This window comes from Salmo salar, chromosome ssa20, assembly GCF_905237065.1.
Source record: "Salmo salar chromosome ssa20, Ssal_v3.1, whole genome shotgun sequence".
Classification (NCBI taxonomy): domain Eukaryota; kingdom Metazoa; phylum Chordata; class Actinopteri; order Salmoniformes; family Salmonidae; genus Salmo; species Salmo salar.
In genome coordinates this window covers 30,665,643-30,684,667 of record NC_059461.1, presented here as the reverse complement: position 1 = coordinate 30,684,667, position 19,025 = coordinate 30,665,643, and the positions used below count along the sequence as shown (strand labels likewise).

Below are 19,025 nucleotides of genomic sequence, written 5' to 3'. Positions count from 1 at the left end.
TGAGTGATAAAAAGTATCGAAGGCCTTCGACAGGTCAATGAAAAGGGGAGCAAAGTTGCCTTTTATACATACAGTTGACCACAACATTTATAACTAGGGACCTGGTGCTATGACCTGGTCTGAAACCCGACTGGTGTACATTTAGAATACATTTCAAAGATAAGAAAGACAGCTGAGAATGATTCAAGGATTGTAATATTTTAGTTGGCAAGAAAGTTTAGAAATAGGGTGATAATTATTTAGGTCACAAGGGTCACCACCGTTGTGAAGGCTGAGTACATGGGCCACCTTCCAAACCTTGGGGATAGTACCAGATATAATCATCAGGTTAGAAATATGGGTTAATGATTCAGCATTCAGGGGGGCAGAGAGCTGCAGCAAAAATGGATCAAGTATATCAGCCCCAGTGGATTTCTTTCCATAAATCCAGGCATCTTGCACATCACAGGTAGTAAATTGTTGAAATGAAAACAAAGATTCACTAGAAATTGACGGGTTAACCATTGAGTCAGCTGGAGGCTGGCAGTGGCCAGAGCAGTCACTTGACCGACCAGGGTCAACTACACCACCATTTCTCTCAAATAAAAAGCCTGCCAAGATAAAAAATATGATTAAAAGTATCACTTATCCCATTCTTCTCCGTTATGATGCCAGAGTCAGATATGACTTGCTGAGCCAGGGAAGAACAGGAATTTGAACACTTCAGGGCATTTACTGTTTTCCAAAATGTAGAAGGATCACCAGCTGAGTCAGAGCTTAAAAAAATAGTCTTATTTAACTTTTTTTTTTTTTAATCGAGATAGTACAACTGTTTCTCAATTGTCTGAAAGATTGCCAGTCCACTACAGAGTCACTTTTCCTTGATTTGGCCCAAGCCTGATTTCTCATCTGAATTAGCTCAGATAACTCAGGAGAAACTCCAAGAACACTAAGGTAACCTGCCTAGATGACTACTGATCTGTAGCACTCACATCTGTAGACATGAAGTGCTTTGAAAGGCTGGTCATGGCTCACAACACCATTATCCCAGAAACCCTAGACCCACTCCAATTTGCATACCGCCTCAACAGATCCACAGATGATGCAATCTCTATTGCACTCCACACTGCCCTTTCCCACCTGGACAAAAGGAACACCTATTTGAGAATGCAATTCATTGACTACAGCTCAGCATTCAACACCATAGTGTCCTCAAAGCTCATCAGTAAGCTAAGGACCTTGGGACTAGACACCTCCCTCCGCAACTGGATCCTGGACTTCCTAACGGGCCACCCCCAGGTGGTAAGGCTAGGTAACAACATATCCGCCACGCTGATCCTCAACACGGGGGCCCCTCAGGGGTGCGTGCTCATTCTCCTCCTGTACTCCCTGTTCACTCATGACTGCATGGCCAGGCACGACATCACCGACAATGATGAGACAGCCTATAGGGAAGAGGTCAAAGACCTGGCCGTGTGGTGCCAGGACAACAACCTCTCCCTCAATGTGATCAAGGCAAAGGAGATGATTGTGGACTACAGGAAAAGGAGGACCGAGCACGCCCCCATTCTCATCGACAGGGCTGTAGTGGAGCAAGTTGAGAGCTTCAAGTTCCTTGGTGTCCACATCACCAACAAACTATCATGATCCAAACACACTAAGACAGTTGTGAAGAGGGCACGACAAAGCCTATTCCCCTTCAGGAGACTGAAAAGATTTGGCATGGGTCCTCAGATCCTCAAAGTTCAACAGCTGCACCATCGAGAGCATCCTGACTGGTTGCATCACTGCCTGGTATGGAAACTGCTCGGCCTCCGACCGCAAGGCACTACAGAGGTAGTGTGTATGACCCAGTACATCACTGGGGCCAAGCTTACTACCATCCAGGGCCCCTATACCAGGCAGTGTCAGAGGAAGGCCCTAAAAACTGTCAAAGACTCCAGCCATCCTAGTCATAGACTGTTCTCTCTGCTACCGCACGGCAAGCGGTACCAGAGCGCCATGTCTAGGTCCAAAAGGCTTCATTACAGCTTCTTCCCCCAAGCCATAAGACTCCTGAACAGCTAATCAAAGGGCTACTCAGACTATTTGCATTGCGCCCCCCCTTTACACTGCTGCTACACTCTGTTCATTATCTATGCATAGTCACTTTAACTCTACCTACATTTACCTCAACTAACTGGTGCCCCCGCACATTGACTCTGTACCGGTACCCCCTGTAAATAGCCTCGCTATTGGTATTTTACTGCTGCTGTTTAATTATTTTATCTATTTTTTACTTAACACTTATTTTTCTTAAAACTGCAGTGTTAGTTAAGGGCTTGTAAGAAAGCATTTCACTATAAGGTTGTACTCGGCGCATGTGACAAATAAAATTTGATTTGATTTGAAAACCAAGGGTTTCATCTACATTATCTTTGACTCTGAATTGATTAAAAGGGGTGTGTTTCTCTGCCAGATGAATAAATATGGAGGATACATTTTGTAGAGCCCACTCAGGGTCAGGAATACAGGAGACGGTGGCTAAATCAGAGTAGAACATGTCATGTAAAAACCCTTGAGCAGAAAACTTTTTAAAATGTATCTTCTTATCGGGAATAGGGTGTTAAGCAGAGCCCTATGAGTCCTGGTCAAAAGCAGTGCACTATGTAGGGAATAGGGTGTAATTTGGGACACACCCAGTGAGTGAGTACTCACTAAGTAGACATCGAGCACTGAGCCATCGTCCCGGTCTATGTCCACCTCTACGTCCATGGTGCTCTGCTCTGACGTCAGACAGATGGCGCTGTCCTCCAGGGTGAATGTGGAGCTAGACGCCATTTCATCTCTGAGGGGAAACAGGAGAACAAGAAACACACATAAGTAGATATACAAAAGAAGAGTCCCAAATGGCACCCTATTCCCTACATAGCTCACTTCTTTTGACCATAGTGCACGATTAACTGCATGGAAAATCAAAGAATCCAACATGAAAATGACAGCCAGGTGAAACCCCCTTCAGGGGAACAGAGAGGACAACCCATCTGGCTGTGTGTCTGTCTGGCTGTAGACTAGAGGTCTCTCTAGGGGAAGTTAATGTCTAAGAACTTACAAACAGGATAAGTTCATTTAAGGAAGGGAATTCTGGGACATTACGTTTTATGTGGAACTCCTTTACTGGGTTATGGACCTCTAAAAAGAGTCCCAAATAATCAGAGAAAATAAACGTCCTTAAAACACAGCATCACGTGAACAGCAGGGGGCACTGGGGGCTGGTGTACATCTGAAACAGGCCATTTCCTTGATGCTTGTCAGCTGACTCCTGACTTTGCTTAAATTCAGGAATGTGTTTACCATTTCATGGCATGTTATTGCCTACCCCTCTTAAAGTTGACATGCAGGCACACACACACACACCTCAGAAAAGGGATTATGTACATACATAGAAAAAGTCACCCTGACAGAAAATTACATATCTCTTCTAACAATGCCTCTTAATCAGACCTTCTGAAAGCCTTGAGTCAAATATTCATGAAACACATTGATAGACAAATGTAGGGCAACAGACAGGTGCCTGAGAAGGGAACAAGTCCAGGCAGGCATCACAACGGAGACTCCAGTTAGGGTTAGAACCTGACACTACTGAACAGAGACAGACAGAGAGAGAGAGAGCTGGGGGAGAGATGAGAGGAAAATAAACAGTTCTTTCTAGAGGGAGGTTAGAATTTAAAGTCCATGGTTTAAGGCCTGCACACTGCATCTGAACTGGATGTCGGTTGAGCACTATGAATAAATGTCCAGTGAGGGCTTTCCTGGCTCTTCCAGGGTATCTATCTCTACTGTATAACATACTGTCACAAAGCCTGAGGACTCTGAGTCACCTGTTCCATGTGGCTTGACATCACAACAGGTGAGTCCTATGTTTTCCATCTGGCCTCCTAGGTAGCTCAGTGATTTCACCGGTTATAATTTACATTGTACTCTCCACCCTCACACTCTTTCTGTCACACTCTCCCCTCAGGGGAATCCCTATGGCAGGCAGGGCTCATCAACTCAGGGGCCCTGCTGGGGATCTGATCTGCAGGGTTTGTTGGTTTAGTCACTGATTAGCTCAATTGTTTACTCACCTGATGTCCCAGGTCAAAATCATTGTTGCCAATATTTACACAAGAGTGTAAATCTAACTGATTAGAATTGGGCCTTTGAGAGGACAGGTAGAAGTGGAAGGGGAGTCCTCAGGTAGAGGGATAGAGGGAACAGAGAGTCCTCAGGTAGAGGGATAGAGGGAACAGAGTCTCCAGGTAGGGGGATAGAGGGAACAGAGAGTCTCCAGGTAGAGGGATAGAGGGAACAGAGTCCTCAGGTAGGGGGATAGAGGGAACAGAGAGTCTCCAGGTAGAGGGATAGAGGGAACAGAGAGTCCTCAGGTAGAGGGATAGAGGGAACAGAGAGTCCTCAGGTAGAGGGATGGAGGGAACAGAGAGTCCTCAGGTAGGGGGATAGAGGGAACAGAGAGTCCTCAGGTAGAGGGATGGAGGGAACAGAGTCCTCAGGTAGGGGGATAGAGGGAACAGAGTCCTCAGGTAGAGGGATAGAGGGAACAGAGTCCTCAGGTAGGGGGATAGAGGGAACAGAGAGTCCTCAGGTAGAGGGATGGAGGGAACAGAGTCCTCAGGTAGGGGGATAGAGGGAACAGAGTCCTCAGGTAGAGGGATAGAGGGAACAGAGAGTCCTCAGGTAGAGGGATAGAGGGAACAGAGTCCTCAGGTAGGGGGATGGAGGGAACAGAGTCCTCAGGTAGAGGGATAGAGGGAACAGAGTCCTCAGGTAGGGGGATAGAGGGAACAGAGAGTCCTCAGGTAGGGGGATAGAGGGAACAGAGAGTCCTCAGGTAGGGGGATAGAGGGAACAGAGAGTCCTCAGGTAGGGGGATAGAGGGAACAGAGAGTCCTCAGGTAGGGGGATAGAGGGAACAGAGAGTCCTCAGGTAGGGGGATAGAGGGAACAGAGAGTCCTCAGGTAGAGGGATGGAGGGAACAGAGTCCTCAGGTAGGGGGATAGAGGGAACAGAGTCCTCAGGTAGAGGGATAGAGGGAACAGAGTCCTCAGGTAGGGGGATAGAGGGAACAGAGAGTCCTCAGGTAGAGGGATGGAGGGAACAGAGAGTCTCCAGGTAGAGGGATAGAGGGAACAGAGTCCTCAGGTAGGGGGATAGAGGGAACAGAGTCCTCAGGTAGAGGGATAGAGGGAACAGAGAGTCCTCAGGTAGAGGGATAGAGGGAACAGAGTCCTCAGGTAGGGGGATGGAGGGAACAGAGTCCTCAGGTAGGGGGATAGAGGGAACAGAGTCCTCAGGTAGAGGGATAGAGGGAACAGAGTCCTCAGGTAGGGGGATAGAGGGAACAGAGAGTCCTCAGGTAGGGGGATAGAGGGAACAGAGAGTCCTCAGGTAGAGGGATAGAGGGAACAGAGAGTCTCCAGGTAGAGGGATAGAGGGAACAGAGAGTCCTCAGGTAGGGGGATAGAGGGAACAGAGAGTCCTCAGGTAGGGGGGATAGAGGGAACAGAGAGTCCTCAGGTAGAGGGATAGAGGGAACAGAGTCCTCAGGTAGGGGGATAGAGGGAACAGAGTCCTCAGGTAGAGGGATAGAGGGAACAGAGGTCCTCAGGTAGGGGGGATAGAGGGAACAGAGAGTCCTCAGGTAGAGGGATAGAGGGAACAGAGAGTCTCCAGGTAGAGGGATAGAGGGAACAGAGAGTCCTCAGGTAGGGGGATAGAGGGAACAGAGTCCTCAGGTAGAGGGATAGAGGGAACAGAGAGTCCTCAGGTAGAGGGGATAGAGGGAACAGAGTCCTCAGGTAGGGGGGATAGAGGGAACAGAGTCCTCAGGTAGGGGGATAGAGGGAACAGAGAGTCCTCAGGTAGAGGGATAGAGGGAACAGAGTCCTCAGGTAGGGGGGATAGAGGGAACAGAGAGTCCTCAGGTAGAGGGATAGAGGGAACAGAGGTCCTCAGGTAGGGGGATAGAGGGAACAGAGGTCCTCAGGTAGAGGGATAGAGGGAACAGAGAGTCCTCAGGTAGAGGGATAGAGGGAACAGAGAGTCCTCAGGTAGAGGGATAGAGGGAACAGAGAGTCCTCAGGTAGAGGGATAGAGGGAACAGAGAGTCCTCAGGTAGGGGGGATAGAGGGAACAGAGAGTCCTCAGGTAGGGGGATAGAGGGAACAGAGTCCTCAGGTAGAGGGATAGAGGGAACAGAGAGTCCTCAGGTAGAGGGATAGAGGGAACAGAGTCTCCAGGTAGAGGGATAGAGGGAACAGAGAGTCTCCAGGTAGAGGGATAGAGGGAACAGAGAGTCTCCAGGTAGGGGGATAGAGGGAACAGAGTCTCCAGGTAGAGGGATAGAGGGAACAGAGTCCTCAGGTAGGGGGATAGAGGGAACAGAGAGTCTCCAGGTAGAGGGATAGAGGGAACAGAGAGTCTCCAGGTAGAGGGATGGAGGGAACAGAGAGTCTCCAGGTAGGGGGATAGAGGGAACAGAGAGTCTCCAGGTAGGGGGATAGAGGGAACAGAGAGTCCTCAGGTAGGGGGATAGAGGGAACAGAGTCTCCAGGTAGAGGGATGGAGGGAACAGAGAGTCTCCAGGTAGAGGGATGGAGGGAACAGAGAGTCTCCAGGTAGAGCGATAGAGGGAACAGAGTCTCCAGGTAGAGGGATGGAGGGAACAGAGAGTCCTCAGGTAGGGGGATAGAGGGAACAGAGAGGCTCCAGGTAGGGGGATAGAGGGAACAGAGAGTCTCCAGGTAGGGGGATAGAAGGAACAGAGAGTCTCCAGGTAGAGGGATAGAGGGAACAGAGAGTCCTCAGGTAGGGGGACAGAGGGAACAGAGTCTCCAGGTAGAGGGATAGAGGGAACAGAGTCTCCAGGTAGGGGGATAGAGGGAACAGAGAGTCTCCAGGTAGGGGGATAGAGGGAACAGAGTCTCCAGGTAGAGGGATAGAGGGAACAGAGAGTCTCCAGGTAGAGGGATAGAGGGAACAGAGTCTCCAGGTAGAGGGATAGAGGGAACAGAGAGTCTCCAGGTAGGGGGATAGAGGGAACAGAGAGTCTCCAGGTAGGGGGATAGAAGGAACAGAGAGTCTCCAGGTAGAGGGACAGAGGGAACAGAGTCTCCAGGTAGAGGGATAGAGGGAACAGAGAGTCTCCAGGTAGGGGGGATAGAGGGAACAGAGAGTCTCCAGGTAGGGGGATAGAGGGAACAGAGAGTCTCCAGGTAGGGGGATAGAGGGAACAGAGTCTCCAGGTAGAGGGATAGAGGGAACAGAGAGTCTCCAGGTAGGGGGATAGAGGGAACAGAGAGTCTCCAGGTAGAGGGATAGAGGGAACAGAGAGTCTCCAGGTAGAGGGATAGAGGGAACAGAGAGTCCTCAGGTAGGGGGATAGAGGGAACAGAGAGTCTCCAGGTAGAGGGATAGAGGGAACAGAGTCTCCAGGTAGAGGGATAGAGGGAACAGAGAGTCCTCAGGTAGAGGGATAGAGGGAACAGAGTCTCCAGGTAGAGGGATAGAGGGAACAGAGAGTCCTCAGGTAGAGGGATAGAGGGAACAGAGTCTCCAGGTAGAGGGATAGCGGGAACAGAGAGTCTCCAGGTAGAGGGATAGAGGGAACAGAGAGTCTCCAGGTAGAGGGATAGAGGGAACAGAGAGTCTCCAGGTAGAGGGATAGAGGGAACAGAGAGTCTCCAGGTAGAGGGATGGAGGGAACAGAGTCTCCAGGTAGAGGGATGGAGGGAACAGAGTCTCCAGGTAGGGGGATAGAGGGAACAGAGAGTCTCCAGGTAGAGGGATAGAGGGAACAGAGTCTCCAGGTAGAGGGATGGAGGGAACAGAGAGTCTCCAGGTAGAGGGATGGAGGGAACAGAGAGTCTCCAGGTAGAGCGATGGAGGGAACAGAGTCTCCAGGTAGAGGGAAGGAAGGTATAGAGGGAACAGAGGGTCTCCAGGTAGAGGGAAGGAAGGTGTAGAGGGAACAGAGAGTCTCCAGGTAGAGGGATGGAGGGGATAGAGTCTCCAGGTAGAGGGAAGGAAGGTATAGAGGGAACAGAGTCTCCAGGTAGAGGGAAGGAAGGTATAGAGGGAACAGAGAGTCTCCAGGTAGAGGGAAGGAAGGTATAGAGGGAACAGAGAGTCTCCAGGTAGAGGGAAGGAAGGTATAGAGGGAACAGAGGGTCTCCAGGTAGAGGGAAGGAAGGTATAGAGGGAACAGAGAGTCTCCAGGTAGAGGGAAGGAAGGTATAGAGGGAACAGAGAGTCTCCAGGTAGAGGGAAGGAAGTTATAGAGGGAACAGAGAGTCTCCAGGTAGATGGAAGGAAGGTATAGAGGGAACAGAGAGTCTCCAGGTAGAGGGAAGTATAGAGGGAACAGAGAGTCTCCAGGTAGAGGGAAAAGGTATAGAGGGAACAGAGGGTCTCCAGGTAGAGGGAAGGAAGGTATAGAGGGAACAGAGAGTCTCCAGGTAGAGGGAAGGAAGGTATAGAGGGAACAGAGAGTCTCCAGGTAGAGGGATAGAGGGAACAGAGAGTCTCCAGGTAGAGGGATAGAGGGAACAGAGAGTCTCCAGGTAGAGGGAAGGAAGTTATAGAGGGAACAGAGAGTCTCCAGGTAGAGGGAAGGAAGGTATAGAGGGAACAGAGAGTCTCCAGGTAGAGGGATGGAAGGTATAGAGGGAACAGAGAGTCTCCAGGTAGAGGGAAGGAAGGTATAGAGGGAACAGAGAGTCTCCAGGTAGAAGGAAGGAAGGTATAGAGGGAACTGAGAGTCTCCAGGTAGAAGGAAGGAAGGTATAGAGGGAACAGAGTCTCCAGGTAGAGGGAAGGAAGGTATAGAGGAAAAACCGAGAGTCTCCAGGTAGAGGGAACAGAGTCTCCAGGTAGAGGGATGGAGGGAACAGAGAGTCTCCAGGTAGAGGGATGGAGGGAACAGAGAGTCTCCAGGTAGAGGGATGGAGGGAACAGAGAGTCTCCAGGTAGAGGGAAGGAAGGTATAGAGGGAACAGAGGGTCTCCAGGTAGAGGGAAGGAAGGTATAGAGGGAACAGAGAGTCTCCAGGTAGAGGGATAGAGGTAACAGAGAGTCTCCAGGTAGAGGGAAGGAAGTTATAGAGGGAACAGAGAGTCTCCAGGTAGAGGGAAGGAAGGTATAGAGGGAACAGAGAGTCTCCAGGTAGAGGGAAGGAAGTTATAGAGGGAACAGAGAGTCTCCGGGTAGAAGGAAGGAAGGTATAGAGGGAACAGAGAGTCTCCAGGTAGAGGGAACAGAGTCTCCAGGTAGAGGGATGGAGGGAACAGAGAGTCTCCAGGTAGAGGGAAGGAAGGTATAGAGGGAACAGAGGGTCTCCAGGTAGAGGGAAGGAAGGTATAGAGGGAACAGAGAGTCTCCAGGTAGAGGGATAGAGGGAACAGAGAGTCTCCAGGTAGAGGGAAGGAAGTTATAGAGGGAACAGAGAGTCTCCAGGTAGAGGGAAGGAAGGTATAGAGGGAACAGAGAGTCTCCAGGTAGAGGGAAGGAAGTTATAGAGGGAACAGAGAGTCTCCAGGTAGAAGGAAGGAAGGTATAGAGGGAACAGAGAGTCTCCAGGTAGAGGGAAGGAAGGTATAGAGGGAACAGAGAGTCTCCAGGTAGAGGGAAGGAAGGTATAGAGGGAACAGAGAGTCTCCAGGTAGAGGGATAGAGGGAACAGAGAGTCTCCAGGTAGAGGGATGGAGGGGATAGAGGGAACAGAGAGTCTCCAGGTAGAGGGAAGGAAGTTATAGAGGGAACAGAGAGTCTCCAGGTAGAGGGAAGGAAGGTATAGAGGGAACAGAGAGTCTCCAGGTAGAGGGAAGGAAGGTATAGAGGGAACAGAGAGTCTCCAGGTAGAGGGAAGGAAGGTATAGAGGGAACAGAGAGTCTCCAGGTAGAGGGAAGGAAGTTATAGAGGGAACAGAGAGTCTCCAGGTAGAGGGAAGGAAGGTATAGAGGGAACAGAGAGTCTCCAGGTAGAGGGATGGAAGTTATAGAGGGAACAGAGAGTCTCCAGGTAGAGGGATGGAAGGTATAGAGGGAACAGAGAGTCTCCAGGTAGAGGGAAGGAAGGTATAGAGGGAACAGAGAGTCTCCAGGTAGAAGGAAGGAAGGTATAGAGGGAACAGAGAGTCTCCAGGTAGAAGGAAGGAAGGTATAGAGGGAACAGAGAGTCTCCAGGTAGAGGGAAGGAAGGGAGACATGGAGGGGAGAGCGGTACCTGTCTTCAGACTGGGTCTCCAGGTAGAGGGAAGGAAGGGAGACATGGAGGGGAGAGCGGTACCTGTCTTCAGACTGGGTCTCCAGGTAGAGGGAAGGAAGGGAGACATGGAGGGGAGAGCGGTACCTGTCTTCAGACTGGGTCTCCAGGTAGAGGGAAGGAAGGGAGACATGGAGGGGAGAGCGGTACCTGTCTTCAGACTGGGTCTCCAGGTAGAGGGACGGAAGGGAGACATGGAAGGGAGAGCGGTACCTGTCTTCAGACTGGGTCTCCAGGTAGAGGGAAGGAAGGGAGACATGGAAGGGAGAGCGGTACCTGTCTTCAGACTGGGTCTCCAGGTAGAGGGAAGGAAGGGAGACATGGAGGGGAGAGCGGTACCTGTCTTCAGACTGGGTCTCCAGGTAGAGGGAAGGAAGGGAGACATGGAGGGGAGAGCGGTACCTGTCTTCAGACTGGGTCTCCAGGTAGAGGGAAGGAAGGGAGACATGGAAGGGAGAGCGGTACCTGTCTTCAGACTGGGTCTCCAGGTAGAGGGAGGAGGAGGAGATGGTTCCCATGGAGGAGCCCTCGTAGGAAGACGGGGTGTCAGGGACTAGGTCAGGACGCAGGTAGGAGCCAAACACTGGGAGAAACACACAAACACACAGAAAAACCATGAGCTCACAGAGATACACACAAAGCCATGGCCTCACAGAGATACACACAAAGCCATGGCCCCACAGAGATACACACAAAGCCATGGCCTCACAGAGATACACACAAAGCCATGGCCTCACAGAGATACACACAAAGCCATGACCTCACTGAGATACACACAAAGCCATGACCTCACTGAGATACACACAAAGCCATGGCCTCACAGAGATACACACAAAGCCATGGCCTCACAGAGATACACACAAAGCCATGACCTCACTGAGATACACACAAAGCCATGGCCTCACTGAGAGATACACACAAAGCCATGGCCTCACTGAGAGATACACACAAAGCCATGACCTCACTGAGAGATACACACAAAGCCATGGCCTCACTGAGAGATACACACAAAGCCATGGCCTCACTGAGAGATACACACAAAGCCATGGTTTTACTGAGAGATACACACAAAGCCATGGCCTCACTGAGAGATACACACAAAGCCATGGTTTTACTGAGAGATACACACAAAGCCATGGCTTTACTGAGAGATACACACAAAGCCATGGCCTTACTGAGAGATACACACAAAGCCATGGTTTTACTGAGAGATACACACAAAGCCATGGTTTTACTGAGAGATACACACAAAGCCATGGCCTTACTGAGAGATACACACAAAGCCATGGTTTTACTGAGAGATACACACAAAGCCATGGTTTTACTGAGAGATACACACAAAGCCATGGCCTTACTGAGAGATACACACAAAGCCATGGCCTCACTGAGAGATACACACAAAGCCATGGTTTTACTGAGAGATACACACAAAGCCATGGTTTTACTGAGAGATACACACAAAGCCATGGCCTCACTGAGAGATACACACAAAGCCATGGTTTTACTGAGAGATACACACAAAGCCATGGTTTTACTGAGAGATACACACAAAGCCATGGCCTTACTGAGAGATACACACAAAGCCATGGCCTCACTGAGAGATACACACAAAGCCATGGCCTTACTGAGAGATACACACAAAGCCATGGCCTTACTGAGAGATACACACAAAGCCATGGCCTTACTGAGAGATACACACAAAGCCATGGTTTTACTGAGAGATACACACAAAGCCATGGTTTTACTGAGAGATACACACAAAGCCATGGCCTTACTGAGAGATACACACAAAGCCATGGTTTTACTGAGAGATACACACAAAGCCATGGCCTCATTGAGAGATACACACAAAGCCATGGCCTTACTGAGAGATACACACAAAGCCATGGCCTCACTGAGAGATACACACAAAGCCATGGCCTCACAGAGATACACACAAAGCCATGACCTCACTGATAATGCCTTCAGTCAGTCAATGTATTATTTACTGTATTTGTGTAACAGCAACCTGGGCCTAAACCCCAAAGAGTATGCAGATGTGACAGGGTGGTTGTGCTGTACTAGTCATTTAACACATGATCTGAAGACCTACAGTACAGACTGGATGTCCAAGCTACAGGACAGAACATGGGTTTGATTTAGTCTAATTAGATGAAATAATAAAACAACTATGTATTGTACATACAATTATTATGCAATTGTCCCTACAAGAACCTTTTATCCCTCAAAATAGGGTTTTCTAACCAGACGAAGGTATGCGTGGAATTGGTTAACTAGAATTTGTAGAGTAAGCTATTGAAAATGAAACTGTACATGTAAAATATATAAATGTCTTTATGGTATGTTATGTGAAGGTAGGACATAGAACATGCACAAAGGTGTTGTTTAGTTAAAATAAGATTTCATATAAACTAAAGAAGCTATGTTGCAATATGAAACAAGACTTCTCTCTCTTACTCAGAAGTCTGCACCCTCATCTCTTCCTGTAATATTGGCCAACAGTTTGGTCAACAGTTTGGCGAACAGTGGTGCTACCGTAGAGGAAGAGTCATGACGCTGAGTTACTATTGTGGAAAGGGGCCTGATTCTAATCCAGCCAGCCACTGGAGTCAGGGCCTGATTCTAATCCAGCCAGCCACTGGAGTCAGGGCCTGATTCTAATCCAGCCAGCCACTGGAGTCAGGGCCTGATTCTAATCCAGCCAGCCACTGGAGTCAGGGCCTGATTCTAATCCAGCCAGCCACAGGAGTCAGGGCCTGATAATGACTCCTCAAGAGACAGAGAGAGTTTACATGAATAACGCTAACTCAATCACTCACTCTCTCTCTCACACAGACAGAGAGAGAGAGACAGAGAGAGACAGAGACAGAGACAGAGAGAGAGAGAGAGAGAGAGAGAGACAGAGACAGAGACAGAGACAGAGAGAGAGAGAGAGAGAGAGAGAGAGAGAGAGAGAGAGACAGCGAGAGAGAGACAGAGACACAGAGAGAGACAGAGACAGAGAGAGAGAGAGAGAGAGAGAGAGAGAGAGAGAGAGAGACAGCGAGAGAGAGACAGAGACACACAGAGAGAGACAGAGACACACAGAGAGAGACAGAGTGAGAGATGAGTTAGGAGGACTGGCTGTTAATAACAGAATATAGACTGTGTTTTCTTTCCGGTGAGGCAACATTCCATTGGGGGCTGGAGGTGGAAACACTATGGCACTACTGAAGGACTAGCTGATGGGGACCAAGTGGTTTTCGAAGGCCCATCGATCCAGACATAACAAGAGGTATGGTCTACATGACAGATCTGGGAAGTGTAAGTGATTTCTCTCTGGGCCTTTTTTTTTACAACACATGAATGTGTGGATGATAGTGTGCTGTCTACCTTGTCCGTCTAGACTGGCCAGACTGCGTGCTCCTCCCAGCCTCTGCCTCCTCTCCTCCTCCTTCTCTTCCTTCTGAGAAGACAGGATCTCCTGAGAGGACGACTTCAGAGCAGGGATGGATGTACGAGTCCTCTTAGAGGGGGAGAAGCGAATGGCTGCAGAGAGACAGAGAGAGAAAGAGAGGGAGAGGGGAGTGGGATGGGGAGAGAGGTGAAAGAGAGAGGGAGACAGAAACGAGTGGTGGGGGAAGAGAAAAGGAGAGCGGAGGGAAGGGAGAGAGGAAGATAAGGAGAGAGAGAGGGAGCAAGAGGAAAGAGGGGGTTGGGGAGAGAGTGTGGGGGGGTAGGAATGAGAGTGAAGGGGTAGAGCAAGAGAGAGAGGGTAGAGCAAGAAAGAAAGATGGAGAGAACAGATTACCCTGATTGCAACCATTGTCGTGCATAATCAAGCTTGAAGTGTCTGTCCCAAATTAGCAGTAAAATGATCAAACTGTTAATGTATAATGATCATTATGCAACTGTCCCAACATTCCATTCTGACTCCCAAGCAGAGCATGAAATCCCTCCCCATTGTATCTAACTGTGCAGAAGCATTGCCATAATAATACCAAGCATCTAAATCCCAAACCATCGCAGAAACCATCTCCATTAAATCAGCATTGCACACTGCTTTATTTCATCTTAACATGAAACATTCCACAAGTCAAAGCCCTGAAGTGAGAGGGGCTTCAGCCACTGGGGTGGGTTCCTAAATGACCCCCACAGAGGACAACCATAGACTCCTGTTAATAGGGAGAAACTAAACACCTCTCTGATAACAAGATATTTCTGGGGAAAGAACTAAAAGGCAGAACAGAACTACTAAAATATGCAACTACATAAATGTATGCATGGACGCATTACCGTAAGTCGCTTTCGTCAAGAATCTATAACAGTATGTCAGCGTAAGCTGAAAGCACAGCGAGAGGAGCTGGGGGAGGGTTTGAAACCTGACCTATTTAATTGACTGACAACAGTGTATGTGTCACTGGATCATCCACATAACAAACTGGTAAAACACAATCACGTCCTCTCACAGGAGAAATGTATACCTTACATCAACACAGCTGTGTTGTTGCCTTCAACACAGCAGGTGACTAACAAATCAATCTGTACAAACATTTCCAATGGTTTAAAGTTGACTAAACTGTATGTGACACACCGACATAGTGTTATTGTAGTCTCAGTCTTAGCCCTCATACCCCTTTTACCATTAAACTTGATTTCCAATCCCAGTGCCTGGCATGTGTGACAGCTTAAGTCCTAATATTAATGTAGCCCTGTCATAGGGGACTGAGGAACAGAAGCCAGCAGACTTACTCTGAGTCTTCCGGAACACCGAAGTGCTCATGAACTTGAGGAATCGGTTGGCATAGAAACCAGGCCGGTGCACCGAGACAGAGTCCTGAGGACAGAACAGAAGACAATACAGGCTTTTATCAGAGAGGGCTATTTGAGATCAATACGAATGGAACCTATGAACGATGTGTGTTCAGAAGGACACACGCATCAGGCAGCATATCAACTTACGCCGTCGTAGACCAGGGCTTTCCATGAGTGTTCCAACTTCTTAATGAATCTGAGGGGGAAACAAGAAGTCTTGTCACAAACCCAACCCCTCACCAAGCCCCATCACCCAAAACCTGAGATGCTACCCGTTGAGAACAAAGACAGAACAGTAACCACAGTAATATTACATTTAACCTTACAGAATATGCTCCCATTCTAGTTACATTTCACACTGCAATTGATGGACTGAGGCAAGCAAACAGTTGGCAAGGGAAGAGGATTAATATGAAAAGATATATGGGGAATGATATCATTATGTAACTCCCCAGCCAAGACACTGACAGACAGGTCCTGAGGTCAGCTTAGAGATGCTGAGATATGGACAAGGGAACAAGCTTTAGGGACACTTCTGTCTCTCTGGCCCTCGAGGCTTGTCACACTGAGGAGCTTCTCTCTTTCTCACTACCTCTTCTCTCTCCCTTACTCCCTGCATTGGGACAGAAAATCAATGCTTCACCAGAGTGAATAGGAAAGACTGATTGCTACAGAACCCTTATTAACAGAGTTGGATAGAAAAGGATGCTTTAAGGACCCAGGAGAGTGGCTGCTTGATATCCAATGAATCTGAATATGTACTGCTAACTAGTCTGTGGGCGTAGCGACGAACCCTCCATGTTACAGAATATTATAGTATGTTATTATGCTATATAATATAGCATGTTATGAAGTCATGTTAAACCTGTAGGACTGCAGGATGTCGATGATGCCCAGGAAAATAAGCAGCTTCTCTTCTTTGTGTGACTTGGCAGGAATTCCACCCATCCTGAAATACAGCCCGGTAAATACAGGTCCAGTCACAGAATGTAGTCAGGTCAGGAGACACATTAAGGGTTTTGATCATTGTAAGTGTTTGTAAGAGTTTTGCCATGTATTTTTCAGTGTATGTGAATGTGAGTGTGTGTACGTGTATGTGTAAATGTCATCAAACTATTACGGTGTATATGATTGTGTACTGTACGTGTGGTTGTCTTTGAATGTGTATGGGCAGTATGACTGAGGTGAGCTGACTAACGTGTCGTCTGTGGTGTGGGCCTCAGCAGCCTTGCCGTCCCCCTGGATAGACTCCATGGCTGTGGAGTAGAGGACCCTCTGGGCCACGGGCCGCTTGCCGTCCCCCCCTGCCTGGCCCGGCTCGCCGCCCTCCTTCGGGCTTTGGTCCAGGACATGCACGGCCAGAAGCAGACTGTAGTCCATGATCTTAAAGCTCTCCAACACCTGCAGCACACAACATGAAACCACACAGTTAATTACCATGATCTGAAACAACATCAAAACAACCCATAGGCTAGCAAAGAGTGGAAAACAACCCATAGGCTAGCAAAGAGTGGAAAAACAACCCATAGGCTAGCAAAGAGTGGAAAAACAACCCATAGGCTAGCAAAGAGTGGAAAAACAACCCATAGGCTAGCAAAGAGTGGAAAAACAACCCATAGGCTAGCAAAGAGTGGAAAAAGAACCCGTACGCTAGCAAAGAGTGGAAAAACAACCCATAGGCTAGCAAAGAGTGGAAAAACAACCCATAGGCTAGCAAAGAGTGGAAAAAGAACCCGTACGCTAGCAAAGAGTGGAAAAACAACCCATAGGCTAGCAAAGACTGGAAAAACAACCCATAGGCTAGCAAAGAGTGGAAAAACGAACCCGTACGCTAGCAAAGAGTGGAAAAACAACCCGTAAGCTAGCAAAGAGTGGAAAAACAACCCGTAAGCTAGCAAAGCGTGGAAAAACAACCCATAGGCTAGCAAAGAGTGGAAAAACAGCCCATAGGCTAGCAAAGAGTGGAAAAACAGCCCATAGGCTAGCAAAGAGTGGAAAAACAACCCATAGGCTAGCAAAGAGTGGAAAAACAACCCATAGGCTAGCAAAGAGTGGAAAAACAGCTCATAGGCTAGCAAAGAGTGGAAAAACAACCCATAGGCTAGCAAAGAGTGGAAAAACAACCCGTAAGCTAGCAAAGAGTGGAAAAACAACCCATAGGCTAGCAAAGAGTGGAAAAACAGCCCATAGGCTAGCAAAGAGTGGAAAACAACCCATAGGCTAGCAAAGAGTGGAAAAACAACCCATAGGCTAGCAAAGAGTGGAAAAAGAACCCGTAAGCTAGCAAAGACTGGAAAAAGAACCCGTAAGCTAGCAAAGAGTGGAAAAACAACCCGTAAGCTAGCAAAGCGTGGAAAAACAACCCATAGGCTAGCAAAGAGTGGAAAAACAACCCGTAAGCTAGCAAAGAGTGGAAAAACAACCCATAGGCTAGCAAAGAGTGGAAAAACAACCCATAGGCTAGCAAAGAGTGGAAAAACAACCCGTAAGCTAGCAAAGAGTGGAAAAACAACCCATAGGCTAGCAAAGAGTGGAAAAACAGCCCATAGGCTAGCAAAGAGTGGAAAACAACCCATAGGCTAGCAAAGAGTGGAAAAACAGCTCATAGGCTAGCAAAGAGTGGAAAACAACCCATAGGCTAGCAAGGAGTGGAAAAACAACCCATAGGCTAGCAAAGAGTGGAAAAACAACCCATAGGCTAGCAAAGAGTGGAAAAACAGCTCATAGGCTAGCAAAGAGTGGAAAAACAACCCGTAAGCTAGCAAAGAGTGGAAAAACAACCCGTAAGCTAACAAAGAGTGGAAAAACAACCCATAGGCTAGCAAAGAGTGGAAAAACAGCCCATAGGCTAGCAAAGAGTGGAAAACAACCCATAGGCTAGCAAAGAGTGGAAAAACAGCTCATAGGCTAGCAAAGAGTGGAAAAACAGCTCATAGGCTAGCAAAGAGTGGAAAAACAGCTCATAGGCTAGCAAAGAGTGGAAAAACAACCCGTAGGCTAGCAAAGAGTGGAAAAACTACCCATAGGCTAGCAAAGAGTGGAAAAACAACCCATAGGCTAGCAAAGAGTGGAAAAACAACCCGTAGGCTAGCAAAGAGTGGAAAAACAACCCATACGCTAGCAAAGAGTGGAAAAACAGTTGGAGCGGTGTTGGCCTTGGTCGAAGTCCGGAAACTGACCAGTATCACACACACCGCTGTGTGCATTTTAAACTAAAATACTGTTTTTGTATCATCTGGGTTATTGAAGTGTGACCCATATTTCTGTGTGACCAGAGATAAATAGGCAATAGTGATATGATATGTGGAAAGTCATCCTTTTTATAGTCCCTTCTGCCATAATAACATTATCAAATTAGCATCCAAAAAATTGCTAATGTAGTTTGCCTGATTTTCCATAACTGGACCACGGGAATCGTCTCATTCTAAGCATTATTGTACCAATCCCCAAAACATCCAGGAATAATAGCACTGTCTGTAAGAGACAAGATGACAACGAGAAACAAGGAATGGTCAACGAGAATGACAACGAGAAACAAGGAATGGTCATCATGATCGTCATGGTAATTCCTAGAATCTGCTCTCAATTGGATTCCGTAAACAGTATTTCCAACATCGGGAACTTCCAAAATGGCACCCTATTCACTAGTTCAAAAGTAGTGCACTATAAAGAGAATAGGGTGCCATTACGGACTCAGCCATCATCATCCGTTATATGGAACTGGCTAGTAGAACACAGGCTGAGTAAAAGGACCACAACAGAACCAGTTCATCTGCCTTTTGAGACATAATCTAAGAAATGTGAACTAATATGTCCAGAATGAGGATCTTTGATAATAAAGACTGTAACACAAACACACCCTTACTAAGAGCGGACAGTAGGATGGATATAGGTGAGCAAAGATGGCCTTTAGATATGTTATCATACCACTGATGTATCTATAACTAGAAT

The 19,025-nt window shown here is 48.0% G+C and overlaps 1 protein-coding gene across 5 annotated transcripts in view; it reads right to left on the bottom strand.

Moving 5' to 3' along the window:
• LOC106580411 (phosphatidylinositol 4-phosphate 5-kinase type-1 beta) overlaps positions 1-19,025 on the bottom strand; it is an 82,651-nt gene that overhangs the window by 1,931 nt on the left and 61,695 nt on the right. For all 5 annotated transcript variants that reach the window (XM_045703210.1, XM_045703206.1, XM_045703208.1 and 2 more), the window contains 7 exons: positions 16,273-16,475; positions 15,940-16,023; positions 15,222-15,270; positions 15,012-15,096; positions 13,653-13,808; positions 10,746-10,863; positions 2,677-2,806 (listed from right to left, as the gene is read on the bottom strand). In XM_045703210.1, coding sequence (XP_045559166.1) covers positions 2,677-2,806; positions 10,746-10,863; positions 13,653-13,808; positions 15,012-15,096; positions 15,222-15,270; positions 15,940-16,023; positions 16,273-16,475 — 825 coding nt within the window. The remainder of the gene's footprint in view (positions 1-2,676; positions 2,807-10,745; positions 10,864-13,652; positions 13,809-15,011; positions 15,097-15,221; positions 15,271-15,939; positions 16,024-16,272; positions 16,476-19,025) is intronic.